The sequence below is a fragment of the Gekko japonicus genome, unplaced genomic scaffold (genome assembly GCF_001447785.1).
Source record: "Gekko japonicus isolate JY-2015 unplaced genomic scaffold, Gekko_japonicus_V1.1 scaffold2273, whole genome shotgun sequence".
Classification (NCBI taxonomy): domain Eukaryota; kingdom Metazoa; phylum Chordata; class Lepidosauria; order Squamata; family Gekkonidae; genus Gekko; species Gekko japonicus.
In genome coordinates this window covers 136,059-152,243 of record NW_015164264.1, presented here as the reverse complement: position 1 = coordinate 152,243, position 16,185 = coordinate 136,059, and the positions used below count along the sequence as shown (strand labels likewise).

The 16,185-nt window shown below is 42.5% G+C and overlaps 1 protein-coding gene across 1 annotated transcript in view; it reads right to left on the bottom strand.

Annotated features, from left to right (window-relative positions):
• The window catches only part of LRIG3 (leucine-rich repeats and immunoglobulin-like domains 3), a 64,483-nt gene that overhangs the window by 22,615 nt on the left and 25,683 nt on the right, over nt 1–16,185 (bottom strand). The window contains exons 4-5 of the mRNA XM_015408719.1: nt 1,692–1,826; nt 711–854 (exon numbers count right to left, since the gene is read on the bottom strand). Of these exons, the coding sequence (XP_015264205.1) occupies nt 711–854; nt 1,692–1,826 (279 nt within the window). The remainder of the gene's footprint in view (nt 1–710; nt 855–1,691; nt 1,827–16,185) is intronic.

Below are 16,185 nucleotides of genomic sequence, written 5' to 3'. Positions count from 1 at the left end.
TCGGGGGACTGTGTGATTGGGCTACTGCGCTTTATTTTGCTCCAGGACGAACAGCCACGCCTCCCCCCCTGCGTTATCTGGCCCGTGTGACTGGAGCCAATGTATGGCTGTGAGAGTTGGACTATAAGGAAGGCCAAGTGCTGAAGAATAGATTCTTTTGAATTATGGTGCTGGAGAAGACTCTTGAGAGTCCCTTGGACTGCTAGGAAATTGAATCAGTCAATCCTAAAAGAAATCAACCCTGACTGTTCCCTGGAAGGCCAGATAATGAAACTGAAGCTCAAATACCTTGGCCACCAAATGAGAAGGGAGCACTCACTGGAGAAGACTCTGATGCTGGGAAAGATTGAAGGTAAAAGAAGGGGACAGCAAAGGATGAGATGGTTAGACAGTGTTATCGATGCAACAAACATGAAATTAAGCACACTCCAGAGCATGACGGAAGACAGAAGGGCCCGACATGATGTAGTCCATGGGGTCTTGAAGTGTCGGACTCAACTGTGAGACTGAATAATAACAAAAGAACCACGACCCCAGGTGCAGGAAGATAATATCAACACAGAAATTCAGAACAAGTATGCAACCAAGGACTGGGTCTCTTTTCCTTCTGCAGGGAGAAAGCCTGTTGCGGAAAAGTGTTTGGTGTTCAAGCACTGCCAAAGACCTTCAAAACTAATTAAAAGAATTTGGTGACTCAAGGGTACACTCACAGATGTTGCAAATGGGAAAGTTTAAACATCTTCTGGGGGATGGATGCAATCCGGTTCTTATTCAGCTTCAGCACTTGAAGTGTGCTGGATAAGTTGTCAAAACTGCCTGGTTCTAGGGAAACAATTCGATTACTGTTGATATGCCTGTGGAATGACAATGACATAATGTTAAGAAAGTTAACACGGTATCATGCCCTCATTATCTGTTGGCTGCTATACACAACAACTTAATCATTTCTTTAACAAGCTCCCATCAGTGGTTAAGTGGCAATCTGAAAGCCCACAGTTCTGTTTCATTCCATCAATTGCTACGGTTCTCAGAAGACATGAATCAACAATGCTGACCCAACGAATCAGCTCAGATTCTCAAACGTTTCAAAGACTGAAAGATATTCTTCCAAATCAAGTGTAACTTTAGAGCAATCAACATTTATCATTGTACAGTTCTGACCGTGTTATTTCTAGCAGCCTAGAACATACATTGCAGGACTCTGTGTGACCCACATGATCACATAAAAAGCTATACTGGGAAAATTTATAAAAGAATTTCAGGAACAGATCCATCATTTGCAAGCCATCAGAAAACAATACATATTAGAACTGAAAGTATTAATCGATCAGTTGGTGCAATTAACAGACCACATGATGGCAGTGGGTTTAAGTAAAGGATCCACAGTCAATAGTCTCACCCAATAATGTTACAGAACAACTACAGATATTTCTTGATTCATGCATGTGTTGCTCTATGGAGACATTTGTTTTGCAGTAAGTGCTGGTGCTGTCCTGATCTCCCACTGTTCTTCCGATGTCCAAGCAACAAATGTTGTATCTGCATAAGGCTTAACTATACATCGCAAATCAGAGTTTTGTGCCTAGACATAGTTCAAATAAAGTAAATAAACTGTTTAAAAATTAAAGAAAACTGTCCTAACATTTTCTGGATAACTGGAAAAAACTTATATTAAACAAAATGCAACTTACAGGTACTTAAGCGGCAGAGGAGGAAACGATGCCATAGTCAGCGCAGAAATATGGTTGTCACTCAAATCTAAAGTTTCTAAAGACTGAAATGTTCTCAAGTGTTCAGGCAAGATGTCAGAAATCTTGTTACTTGTCCTACATTAGAAATGAGTAGTTAAATATCAAATACTTTCCAGAACATGAATTTTTTAAATCATGGCACTTTTAAAGAACCTTTATTATAAAGCAGAGCTATGCATGAAACATGTTTCTTATCATATTGTACACACCTAAGATCACTAGGTGGGTGGGATTCTTTCTTAATTTAAGAAAAGATCATTCTCTGCCTATGGGCCTTGAATCGAAGATCAACTGCTACAACAGAAAGGCAAAGAAGTAGATGTGAGGAAAGGGGCAGGAAAACAGAGGGAGAAATTGAAAAACTAGAACAGCATTTATTGAAGATCGAGTGAGTTTTTCCAAGGAAAAAAAGAGAAAAGATGGCTGTTAAGAAATAGAGAGTACTGAGCTCCAGGACAAGTCAGAGCCAAAGACCAACAATAGGACAAGGCAGAAGAAGTTGTAGGTAAAAGAAGTTGATACTAAAGTTGGACTCACTGGCAATCCTAGCCAAGACATCTATCAGTCTAATTCCTGGAGCACATAGAATGTTTTAAAAAGCTTGAATGACACCATGGTTATGCTCTCTTCTGAGCATGGAGGGGGAGGGGCTTGCTTACCCTCAATTTCTCTGCCATTCCAGGGTATTCTTGAGATGTCTACTCTTTCGTCAAAATAAGTTTTTCTTTAAAAATAAATAAATAAAAACTTATTTTGGAGAAAGGGTAGACATCTCAAGGATATATGGCAACAGAATATGTGGCAACTGTAGTGCCCATAAGCAGTTAGGTGGAAGCTGGGTGGAAGAGATGACTTACTACTAAAACGCTAAAAAGAAGCCGGAATCTGTGGATTAACTGGTCCTCATACCAGATGTGTAAAAAAAGAAACAACATTTTATTACACCTCCAACATTGTTCTCCTTCAGTATCAGGTTTCACTGTCTCTGCCCATCTGTTGCAAGTCATTTGAATTTAACTCTTTGTTGGAAGGTCTAAATGTAAACATAAGTTATCTTTAACAACCACAAATGATCTGTGTGTCAGATTTACTGGCAACCAAGGCATAGTTAGATAACAGATTAAAGAGTCTTTAGTTTAGACATTAGTTTGCTCATCAGGTAATTACTAACAAGCTACTAAAACTGCCAATTACTTGAGTGACAAATAAGAATTTCCTGCAGTAAAACTGTGCTTCGGCATAAGCCTGCAATTTCCTGAACTGCACGCCTCCTAAATTGCAGTGTGAAAGTATTCAGTTAGGGAGAGGGGGTTACACACTGTGGTCTTTGTGTCAGCACTGCTTCATAAAACAGAAATTTCTTGGAACTAGGAGAATATTAGTCCTTGTGTCATGAATTTAGCTGTTCCTAAAGGGCCTGAATAATAGTGCCTTCAAACCAGACTTTAACTAATTGACAAATTACTATAGGTAGCGGTTCACAGATGAGACTCAGTGGGTCATTTCTGACTGTGGGATTATAGGAAGAGAAAGTATGTTCATTTATTGACTATCAGTAGGCTAGGCATTAATGTTTTACAGTACATTCCTAAACAGTGTTATAACCTGTCCAAATCCACTGAAGTCAATCGGCTTAAAAGGGTGTAACTCTATTCAGGATGGCACTTTTATTTACAGTGTAATTCAAAGGCACAACTAACAAAACGACACTACATTTTGTTGGTGGTGATCCAAAAGATGCACTTGAAGATATTTAAAACACTCAGTGTGGAGCATTATGACATCTTGGTAAAAAGGGACTAAAGCGTCAGAGGTTTGCATCACCCCTTCCTTAACCAAGTACCATCACAAGAATTACAGTAGTTCACAAGTTTTCACTAAATGAAAGGTATTCATTATTAGCTTAATTATTAGACAGTTATAGTGACCAATTTTATTTATTCATTACATTTATGGCCTGCCTCTTTTCCTCATTATGGAATTCAAGGCTGATTACACAGAATCTGCAAGAGGTCTCCCTTCCAGCAGTAGTTGCTTCCTCCAGTGAGCTTCAAAACTCAATACAAATATCAGAACATCTAATGTAATCCAGGAAAGAACCAGCATAATGCTCTCTTCTCATCTTAACCAAGCCTGAATAAAGTACAGTTTTGTCTTGTCTGCAAGAAAAACTCCCTCTCCCCACCCCCACCGCACAGTCTACTGCTAAGTGCTGTTCAACCAAGCTCAGGAAAGGCTCTCAAGCACATGTTTCATTATATAAACTCTCAACAGAGGTGTAGCCAGAAAATTTTGGTTGGTGGGGTGTGGGGAAATCCGGGGGGTTCCCCAGTCGTGCCTGCTGCTCTTCTTGCAACAGCAGAAGAAGCAGCTCCGGCTCCACTGTGACTTCTAGTCCTCCTCTTGCCCTATTGACTGGAGAGGATCGATTCTGGGGTGCTTTTCTGTGTAAGCCGGGGGGGGGGAGGGGGGCGGCAATCTCGGACTCTCTCTCTTTTGCATTTTTCAATGTTGTTTTATTTTTTGCAATTTTATTTCATTTTAATTTTTAATAACCTATTTATTTTTTGGCCAGGAAAAAAAGAAAATGAGACTGAAGCTTCTCTGACCGTGGCTGGGGTCATTTTTTTGGGGGGGGGAACCCCACATCTTACATTTCTGAAATATGTTTTTGAATCCTTTAACACAGGGCAGTGCTCATCTGTGAGGGGCGTTGCCCCCAAATCCCCCCCCCCCGGCTACAGGCCTGACTCTTAAGGGACAAGCGCAATTGTGTTTCTGGTAACAGAAGAATCAAAATTCAAGGTTCCACGTATATAAAACTGAATGAAATTAGATCCCAGCATCTAATATGGAGAAAGCACCACAGAGATATTCCTTGTTCCTCAGACTTTTCAGTCGTCATGCCTGCAGACAGAGCTGGTCTTGCGGTGGGGGGGGGGAGAAGTGTGAATTGAAGCCACTTAGCTATGCATGGGTAAGGAGGAATCTGTCAAGCCGTGTGCCCCAGGACACTAGTATTAGTTGTATGATTTGTGTTGCAAATTAATTGTATTTGGAACACCAAATAGGGGAAGAGGAGGGAGCAGCAGCAGAGTTCCTCTCCAACTTCAAGCTTAGGAGGGTTATCTTCAAGCTAAGCAGAGCTGACCCTGGCAAGTAATTGGAAGGGAGACCTCCAAGGAACACAAGTGCTCAGGACACAGAGGAAGGCAATCAAGCCACCTCTCTGAAATGTCCAAACCCCACTAGGGATCACCAGAAGTCACCATGACTTCCAGGTATGCAGGCACACACACATACCCCCACAAAAAAGAGGTGGATATCTTCCATTTACTGCTAGATTCTGCAGAGCATCCTCAAAGCACTGCACAGACAAACTCCAGGTGGGTCTGTAGCTCTCCAGGAATTACAATTGGTCTCCAGACTATTCCAATCAGTTCTCCTAAAGAAAATGGCAGCTTTGAAGGGAAGACTGCTATAGTATAGCACAGCTTCTAGGTGAAATCCTTCTACAGGAATCATCACCACCAAGTCTCCAGGGATTTCCTAGACCAGAGCTAGCAACTCTAACCTTTCTTATGAGTTGGGGAGAGGGTAGGGTTGCCAGACCCCTGGTCCGGGTGAGGGTTCCCCTGATTTTCCAGGCTTCTGCCCACTGCCGGCCAGCTGGCCAGCAGGGGAAGCCCCACCCCCAATCAGGGACGTCACACGGTGACATCCCTGATGTGATGACATCATGTGAAGTGACATAATCACATTGGGGCGTCACACAGTGATGCTCTGCTTTTTAGGCAAAACCTTATTGTTTCAGGCCAAAAACCCATAGAGTTTTGCCCAAAATGCAGAGCGTCGCACAGTGATGTCCCAGACATGTAACATCATCGCATCCACCCTGGAACGCCCCCCTAAATCCCCCACTGGCAACCCTAGGCGAGGGCAGAGGGTTATCATTTTGTACTGTGCTCTAAGGCATTTGCTTCCAAAGTTCAGCATGACTTTGGATACAAAATTCATTTTAAAAACAGTAGCAGTTTTCATTTCAGTACATATTGCGTTTATTCATTTTCATTTTTCAATCAATTTCAGTGGGAAATGCTTTCACTTCTATATATTCCATCCAACTTGGATGACCTTCGCAGGGATGGTAACTCTCCTGGAAGGGATCCCCCTGCCAAATTTCAGAGATGTTAAGAAGAAAGGATCCCAGTTTCATAAGGAATTTAAAGCAGCAAGCAGGCAGAGGCAGGTGTTTGGCACAGACGGTAAAGACAGCAGAGACTAGGAGGCCTTCGGCACCCACAAGGTTTGCATTTGACAGTCAAAGGGAGCAGGCAGAATCACAGATGAGGCACCTGTCACCTTAAAAAGGGGTACAAAGGTTTGCACTGGTCCAAAGAAGGGCATGATGAGCCTTTCTGGGCAGTCACTCTTTTCAAATCAAAATGCTCACTATTACTGAGTAAGCAGATCCCTCTGAAGGGGAACACTGCCACAGTGCAGAAGAACATCTGTGCAGAACTGCACAGTGGGCAGAGCGAGGCCTTTGGCCCAAACAGATGCAATGGATGAGGAAACAGTCTTCCCAGCACCCTCAGCAGCAGTCTGGCCCACTAATAATAAAAAAATAATAATTATCATTTGGCATTGTGTGTAGAATAGCCAAGAGATCCTAAGATTGTCTGGCAGCTAGAAGTTCTAGCTCTTTTAGCATTCTGCACCACTAGGTGGTTAACTAAACTTGTCTTTAAGGCAAGAGATGTTTCAGAGGTGGTTTGCCATTGCCTGCCTCTGAATCACAACCCTGGTATTCCTTGGAGGTTGCCTTTCCAAATACTAGCCAAGGCTGACCCTGCGTAGCTTCTGAAATTGGGCTAGCCTGGCCTGGGCTATCCAGGTCAGGGCTTCCAGCCCACTAGATTAAGTGGAGGGGCAAGAAAAGATGGATGACAGTCCTGCAATAACCAGCAATGACACTGAGGTATATCAGAAGCTCCACTTGAACTCCAAGAATCAAAAGAAGTACCCCAAGAGGCACCGTGACCACCCCCAAGAGGCACCATGATGGTTGGTATGGATAGCTACTGGATCACGGCAGGTCAGGCTATGTAATGGACTGAGGTGACGGTTAGGAGCAGAGCTATCTCTGCATCTCACTAAGTATTTTATTACCGCCTTCAAGTCAGGGAAGCGTTGATGTTGCCATTTTGCAACTAGTGTAGCCTTCTTGATACCTGCTTAGTAGGGTTGCCAGGTGCACTCACTTGGCTTGTGGGGAGACTGGAAGTGGTTTCACTAAAACTGGAAGTGCCCGCCCTGACATGCTGTTGTCACCCAGAAGTGACGTAGGCATATCGGGGGCATCTGGGGGCGACGCCCTGGTATTTAGGCAAACTCTACAGTAAATTCAGCCAAATTTACCATACAGTTTGCCCAAATACCAGAGTGTCACCCCCCCAGATACGCCCAATGTGCCCACGTCACTCCTGGCCTGAAAAACATCAGTGGGATGGGCCAGCGGTGGGGGAGTACGCCTCCAAAAAGCAGGGTTTCCCCTGCCGGTCTGGGAACCTTAATACTTAGTCTGTATATCTAAATGCAGAAGATGCTATATAAATGCCATGAGTCTTCAGTACTACCTACTGAGAAGAAATAGTACCTGCAATACTGTCCTGTAATTTTCTACTGTGATAATAATCAATGCTGGGATTATCTGGTGCTTAAAATGGAGTTAACTTTTGGAATAAAATTATTGGTAATATAATGTAAGACATTTCACTGGAACCACTGAGCTTCAGCTTTAACACCCCATCCATCCAAATAGAAAACTCAGTCTGATGGCAGACAAGATTCCCAGTGGGGGCTGCAATTAATTCTCCAATAAAGCCAGCACACATCATGTCTTAAACCATGAAACTAAAATTCAGCAGAGTGGCAACAAAGCTTTTGTTGCCTTCCTTTGCTCTTTTTAAGTTGTACTGGTCAAATCCTTGGAACTCTTGCCTGATTCTTAGAGGTCCCCCATACTCTTAAATACAAGTTAATTCCCTTCTTTATAAGCTCCCCTCTTGCTTTACTTGTCAGTGTTTTGCTTGGCAGGCATACAAATTTGATGTCAGACATTCCTGGCTCTACCTAGGCATTTTATTTTGAGAGGCTACATTGTGTTGTGATTGAGGACTAGAGTCACAAATGCTAAATCCTGTATTTCATTTCCTTTCTGTTTTAGGAAAGCGAGCATCTCCTATTGCTTCTCTGCTGGATTGTTAATACCGGCTGATGGCTTTCAAGTGTTAGAACAGTGCCAACAGGCAAGTCTGCCTTTCGATTCAAATGCATCCCCAAGTCTCTTTTTGTTGCCTTCCTTCTTCCCAGTTTGTTTTTCAGCCCTCATTTCTCTAGGACTTGAGTTTTTACTTTGTTTGCAATACTGTGCTGTTCTGCGATCTCATTTACTTGACCCACTTCAACCACCGCACATATAGTTCCTCTCTGCCTTCTATTCAGAGTGACTTTTTGTCTCATCTAAGCACCATTAGACACAATGAAATCTTTAGCTTCACCCTGAACCATGGTGAAGGGCATGCAGAACCTGCTCCTGCCTTCCTTTCTGCTCTAGCCTTTTGTTCGCTGCCTCTCCCCAAGTGACATTTTACCACAATTTTCATTCCTGGGCCGCCTTCCAAGCAGATTCCAAGAATGAAACCTTGCCTGTAATTCAATATTTTATGCTACCACCTTCTTCTCAAGTTTCCAATTTCCACAAGCTTTTTCTTCCCCAAAAGGTTCTCTCATGCCCTTAAACTCACTACAAGCCATTGCCAGTGGATGACAACTCAAACACAATCAAACTTTTTTGCTAGTTTCAGGTAGAAGCTTTTTAATCTCTTGTTCTAAATTTCAAATTATGCTTATTTTTCAATTAGACCAGAGAGCCCAACACATACGTGTTAATCATGGACAGAATTGTCTATTACTTCAATGCTCTTCACTAAAGTCAGCTGTGAGCCATACATGAAGCTGTGAGCCAAAGGTCAAGTAATCAAGTAGCTAGAGGCCAAGTAATATATGTCTGTGAACCTATCCTTGGTGTCTTAACTGTGCAAACCTAAACTGTTATACACATCTAAGCTCATTGACTTCAGTGGGCTTAGAAGGGTGCAACTATGTTTAGGAGAGAACTGTAAAACAACCAATGATGCTCATTCCATCAAGTGATAACTGGTGTGCATGAAGACCCATCACATATCAGACACTCCAGGACTTTTGTATTACCTATGTAAACTTTAGTTCCTAGCCACCAATTTATTAATTATCATGGAAGAATATGTGTGAATCAGACCTAAATCTACTAATATACACAATTATAAGAACTTGGCAATCAGCAGGACTGGCCATTGCACAAACAAATTAGTGATTCTACACAATACTTCCCACTACAAATTCTCATACACACCTCACAAATCATCCACAATAATCCACATCATCTACAAGCAGATAGCAAAGGTAAACAAGCTACCATGCACCGGATGTGCCTGCAACATTCAAGGAATTATTCAAGAGATAAAAAATAAATACTGTAAATAATTCAGAGATCTTAAAGGACCTCCAGCCAAGCTATATGTTACAGTGAGAAGCAGAGTTGCCAGGTTCTCCTTGGCAACCAATAAAGGGACTTACCAGGTGGTGGGGACCCTCACTGTCGACACACTGATGTCACATCCTGTGCACACTGGAAATGATGTCAGCATGTGACTGGCAAAGCTGATGACACACTGGCATTTGGGCAAAACTCTTATGGTTTTGTCCAAATGCCATCACATTCCCAGAGATACAGAGACATCATTTCTGGGCACACAGAAAGTGATATCAGTGTGTCAGGATACTGCTGACACCTCTCCATTTGTCTCCATCCCCCCCCCCCAGCCAGCTGAGTGGCAATAGGGAGCACCTGATGGGGAGCACTTGCTGGGGGCCTGGCAACCCTATTAAGAAGGCAAAAGGGGGAAGGTAAAGCTCTCTAAGGCTTCTACTCACCTTTATAGAACCACTTTGGTGTAATTTAGAGACTCAGACTGGTAGTTAATAAAAACAGACTCAAATCAGCCATAAAGCAAACTAGAGTACTTTGGGCCAATTGTCAATCCTCAAAACTAGGGCTGCCAAGTCCCCCCGGGGGGCGGATTTCCCCCCGCTTTGGAGGCCCGATTTCCACCACCGCGGAATTGGGCCCCTGGGGAAACCTCACCCAGGCGTGCACCTCATCCGGATGTGACGTGATGACGCCGGGCACGCTGGGGGCGGGGCCACAGTCATTTGAGGGGGAAACTCCATTTTCCCCTCAAATGGCTGTGGCCCCGCCCCCAGCATGCCCGGCGTCATGACGTCACATCCGGATGACGTGCATGCGGCGCACACGCACAGAAGACGCCATCCGGGAGCCCCCCACCGCAGAACAAAGACGACTTGGCAACCCTACTCAAAATGAAAACAGCAACACAAAGAAGAATGCTTCCCGACATTTTAAAGCCCCACAGAAATGTTAAATAAAAACTCAGAGTGTCACTCTCTGAGACAACAAACTGCAGGTTTTGAGGCAGCCAGCTGAGGGTCCCTAACATTCTTTTTTTCCACCACAAGAAGAAAGTTCTTGAAGATCTTCAACAGATTCTAGTAGGACAAATTAACTAAGGCCAAATAATATTCTAAACAGATGACAGACTTCCCAAGGCCAATTAACTGCTCATTTCCATACTGTATATGCCCTGTCAAGAACAAAGAGTGGAATATTAAAACTACTTACTGCATGTTGCTCTCTTAAAAATTTATACTGTGGTAGCTTTATGGAGGGCCAATGGTGGGGGAGGGAGAGACAGGACAATTTTGGCTTGGGCTTCAAGCTCAAAGGTGGCCTCCAACACAGATATTTGTTAACTTTTTTGGTATTTTATATGTTTTTCAATGTATTTTTACATGCATCCCCATCACACCAAAATGTGACACAATGAGTGTGATCACACAAGCAGTTTTGCCCTTCATAGCCACCCCTCCCCTCCGGATTAAATGGCCACAGTCACACAGTCACATCTGTCAGGCGTTCCCCAGGCATACTCGCCCCGTTGTAGGATGACTTGGAGCCAGGTTAAAAAGGCACCACATCACAAGTGGTGTTTTGGGTTCCCCGTGCATTCATTGTACATGGTCGGATGTCTGAACATGGGGGAGCACGTCTGGAAAGGATTGGCGGTCTGAACCTGCAGATCTGTTTGTTGCTTGGGTGTGGGTTTTTTTTTTGGAGTTTTTGCCTATATGTGCATGAGCACATATACGCATGAGCACATATGCACAAGCACCCGCCTGCATTTTTTAAAAAACGCCCAGGCAGCATGTTCCATGGCTGAGGTGCTGCAGTAATGTGGATGTTTGACCACCAGATGGCTGTGTGGATAACCCACAGCAGGGTGTGCTGTCTGGATGATATGCCCCGCAACATTTTAAACTAGTACAATCAGAGACAGTGCCATATTACACCAAGCCGCAAGTGTGATCACACCCAATGTCTCAGCTTATAGCTGCAAACTTAAAGCAAAACAAAAGGTGTAATTTGTTACGAAGAACACTTTTGTTCATTGATATATGTTTTGTTCATGAAGATTAATAGAGATATGAATAAATATACTGGTTGTTACAGCTAGGGCTCACAAAAGCTGGAAGTAGCCCAGGACTTTTTGGACCTCTGAGAGGGCCTAGCTTTGAGTATATAAAGACTAGGTCATCTGTTCTTTTTTAAAACCTTGCTACTGCTCAGAAATCTAGCTGAACCGGAAGCAATACCAGCAGTGCAGTCCTAAACAGAGTTATACCTTTCTAAGTCCATTCAAAGCAATGTGGTTAGAAGGGTTTAATTCTGCTTAAGATTGCACAGTTAAGGGGTTAACCCCCCCCCATTCTCAGAGGAATTTTAGACAGCTTATATATTCCGTTTCAGGAACTGTTCACTAATGGTTTCTGTCTGTCATTTCAGACAGAACCGTTTTAGTAACGGTTCCCTGATGGAATATATTTACCCTTTCATACAGAAATGGTTCTGTCCTGTTTGGGAAGCATGGCTGATGCATTTTTACTACAAACCGCTTCCAACCAGTCTTTAAATCCTTCTACCACTTCTGAAGCGCTATAGGTGCTGTGTAAAATGTCCCTGTAGTGCTTCCTGCGATGACAGTTCTTTTCGCACCCTTTTTCTCCCCGTGCGTGATCATCCCTTTTTTAAAGTTCTATTGGGAGCGCTATGGCACTGCAGCAGGACTACAAATCTACGCCATAGTGACCCCATTGATATCCCTGAACTCCGTTTAAATACACTGATGATTGCTACTGCATCTCAGCATGGATTTTAAAAGGTAATTTCGGGGCAGACATTGTATTTATCATGTCTGTTTAAAGATTAAACAACTGAAAATAGCAATAAGCACAAACGTACCAGCACAGCATGAAAAACGAGGAGGAGGAGGAGGGGCTTTCCTAGTTTGGGCTTTGATGAATTAAAAGGCACCAGAATAGCCTGCTACCTGGGTTTCAAAACTGTCTGGTCCCCCCCCCCGCACTTAAATTCTGTATCCAGTGAGTTCCTTGTTTCCAGGGGACAGCAGTAGCTGTATCTAAATGGAGTCCAGGCATCTCAATGGGGTCGCTGTGACACTGCATTGTAGTCCTGATTCAGCGCCATAGCGCTCCCAGTAGAATGTTTTTTAAAAAACCAACCCTGTCAGGGAGATCGTGCACACAGGGGGGAAATGTTGGGAAAAGAAAATGGCACAGTTTGAAATGACAAACCGCTTCAGAGACAGCGCCTTACCAGAAGGGAAAGGCTGTGTGAAACAGCCATCCCTGTACTGGTTTAGTCCATGACAGTACGGTTTTAAAAGGGTAATGTGAAATTCCCCTTAGTGACAGCTTTCAATCTGCATGGGAAAAGGCAATAATTGATAATTTAGCAAACATGGGATTTTTTCCTCACTTGATTTTGAAATGGGACTTGAGCAAGCAAAAGCTGTGATAAAGCAAATGGCAGTGTGATATAGCAAGGTCATCAGCCTTTCTGGCTTCACAATGAGTCAGATATACAGCTGCCCCAGCAGAATATCTATTTCAGCTGGAGATCCCAAGCTACCGTAAGGCATTCACTCTCACTAGATGGCAAGCCCTCCCAACAGCGGTCGTAGTGGGGCGATATAAAAAGATTCCTTTGAATGAAAGATTATGTCCCTGTGGCAGTGGTGAGAGAGAAACAACAGAACATGTCCTCTTTTACTGGCCTTTTAATCAAATGAATCACTCAAATTAAATCCCCCCCGCGCTCAATAGAAACCCTGGGTGTTCAAATCTGGAATATGTTAAAATGTTGTTTGCAGGTGACTGCACTCTGTGCGAAATTCTTTGCAGCCTGCAAAACTCGACTGAACATTCAAGAAAGTAAGGAGACATAAAGTATGACATAAGCCAATATATATTATATATAATTTTATATATTTTAAGTCTTAAAGGTTAAAATCCTTCTCTCATAATATATCCCTATGTATTATTGGAATGTTATTTATAATTTCTTATACAAAGTTTATTACAGTTTTATCTGCAACTTTAAATGATTTTGGGTGATGACTATGGTATATTTTATTCTGTGTTTCATGTTGGTGAAATACCGTAATAAATGACTTTGAACTTTGAAGACTGCACAGTAAATTTACCGCATGGCTGAAGCACTGGCTCTCCACAGTTAGAACTATTCTGCAACATACTTAAGCAGCTGTGATATACATAGCCAATCTTCTGTTTGTTTCAACTCTATGGCCACCAAGTACCATTAAATGTATGCACCCATTTCCAAAACATACTTCATCCTACTTATGTCTAGCAGCCAATGGAAGGTTTTATATAAGGTAACAGCATGGCAGGGAATTACACAAAAGCAATAAGATTCCACGGCGTGTTTTGCAAAATGCTTAAACCCCATGCCAGATGTCTCACAGGTGTTTCGCTCATCACCTTGCGTATTGCGAAACTCCGTTTGTGCATAACCTTTGTTCTTGCACCATTAGATGCCTGGTACATTTTGTAAGACGTTGGGAAACCAGATCACATTACCGCATACATTTCCATCTGGCTTGCATAGACTGGACATAAAAACAAGTTGGCTAAAATGTAATCACAAACTAAACATTGAAGTGCTGGAATGTCATTTTAGTACAAGTCTGAATATTGTTAATGTGACTAATTGTACAATACACGCATTCTCTTCACATTCTGAGCTCTACCTAACAGGTTAGACGAGTATATAAGGAGATGCATTACACAACCTAAACAGTCTGGTCTGAACACGCATGGAAAATGTCTCTGATTTATGAAAGCACTTAAATAGGGATTCAATCAAAGGCACACACGAAATCCCACTGAAACACAACTGACTGTACCTTTTAGAAATAAGTGAATTAACTTTTCTTCTTTTGACAAACTGTGAAATACAGGTGAAATCGACATTTTGGGTGAAAAAGTATTCATACAACTCTTTAATACATTCTGGGTACAAAACTTGTCCCTTGTTTAGATTTTATTTATGTACTTCTCAATCTGGGCATTTATATCTCTCTTTGCTCCCCATCTGTGGCCTCAAAGTGGCTTACAAAATAAATGCAAAAACAGAACTTAAAAATAATTTTATAACCTTGCTTTCGGAAATCTCCCCAATCAAACAGCCCTAACCATTTCTCATTAATACACTATTACATTAACAGCATGTGTGTTCTCATTACGGTTGCCAGTCTCCAGGTGGTAGCTGGAGGTCTCCTGGGATTACAACTGATATCCAGGTGACAGAGATCAGTTCCCCTGGAGAAAATGAACACTTTGGAGGGTGGACTCTATGGCATTATATCTCAGTGTGGTTTCTCCCCACCCCAAACCCCACCCTCCTCAGGCTCCACCCTCCAAATCTCCAGGTATTTCCTAACCTGGAGCTGGCAATCCTAGTTTGCATACAAGAAGGCTATTTCTCTGGTGTGAAGCAATACAAAGCATGCATATTTGAATGCAAATCATACTGATTTCAGTACAACTAACTTCCCTAGTTAATCATGCTTGGGCAGCACACTATCTAGGGAGTAAGTTCCTATTTAACAAAATGTGTTGCTTCCTAGTAAATACACTGAGGCTCAGATTGCCAGATTCATAACCCAAACACCAGGCCTCAACTTAAACTGATCAGCCAAGTGGGCAGGGAGACAGATGAACACTTACACCAGATTTTATTAATGACTGCTAGCAACCTTTGTTGAACCTATCTCTGTCACTATTTACCCCCAAATCTCCATGTCACATTAAAATTACAGTATTATTCAACCATTTAATTACTATTTAATTAACTGCTCTGTTCTATTGATTGTGTAGTGGAAGGGGTCTTTTAGAACAATCTTGCAAATAAATCCACAACACCTACTAACTCAATGGTTTTCAGTGTCCTGTCTACTGGCACTGTTGTGGTTGTGGTTAAAAAAGCTAAAAAGAATCAACTTTTGTAAAAGGTCTCTGTCTTTTCTTCTGGAGGCAATTTTTGCTTCAGAGGTGAGAAGGTGAATGATTCTCTGCGAGCAAGGGTAGGTTGGAGCTCCTCCCAGACTCCTTCCACTGTGTATGTCATTTGGGCCAGAAATAAGAGCACCAACCCTTGCGTTAATTGTCCACACTGGGAGTGAATGAAGTAGCCTGGTTCTCTCCTCCCCCCCCCCCCACAAGTAATTGAGTCTGGTACCTGAAGGCATGCCATGAGCACAAGTAACCTGCTGCTATTTGCCCACAAGCATAAAGAGAAATATGAAAATAGTCAGCTGTATCCCACTGTCTGTTTTATGACTATGGACACTCCTGTAGCTATTCTGTTGACTTAGGAAAGACTAACCATGACAAAGGTTGAGCCCAACCATTTCCAACCACACTTAAAATAAGAAAAGACTGAGCAACCTGATCAGTATGAAGCAATCCACTCTATATTGTTCCACACAGAATAAATTAGAAGGAAACCACTGCCAGAAGACAGCAGAAAAGAAACTGATTTTAATCCAGTCTCACAGACACCTACTTCCACCTAGCAGAAAACGTAGCTTACAAGTGACAAACATTTTGTAAAATCAACGAGAAGAAGAAAGGAACATGTTTGCATTATCCTGAGATCCAGAAAAATTAGGGATACACAGAAAATATTGTGAAAGATTAGACATTTAAATACAGTGTGGTTCTGATGGAAAGTCAATGCCATCTGAAAGTCAAATGCTTCTGAGAAATGACAGCCCCATGCCTATTGGAAAACAGTTATATCACAAGACTTTCCATCACTCTTGATATCTTGGTTGACTCTGTCACAGCTCAAGGGTGAATGAAACTGAAA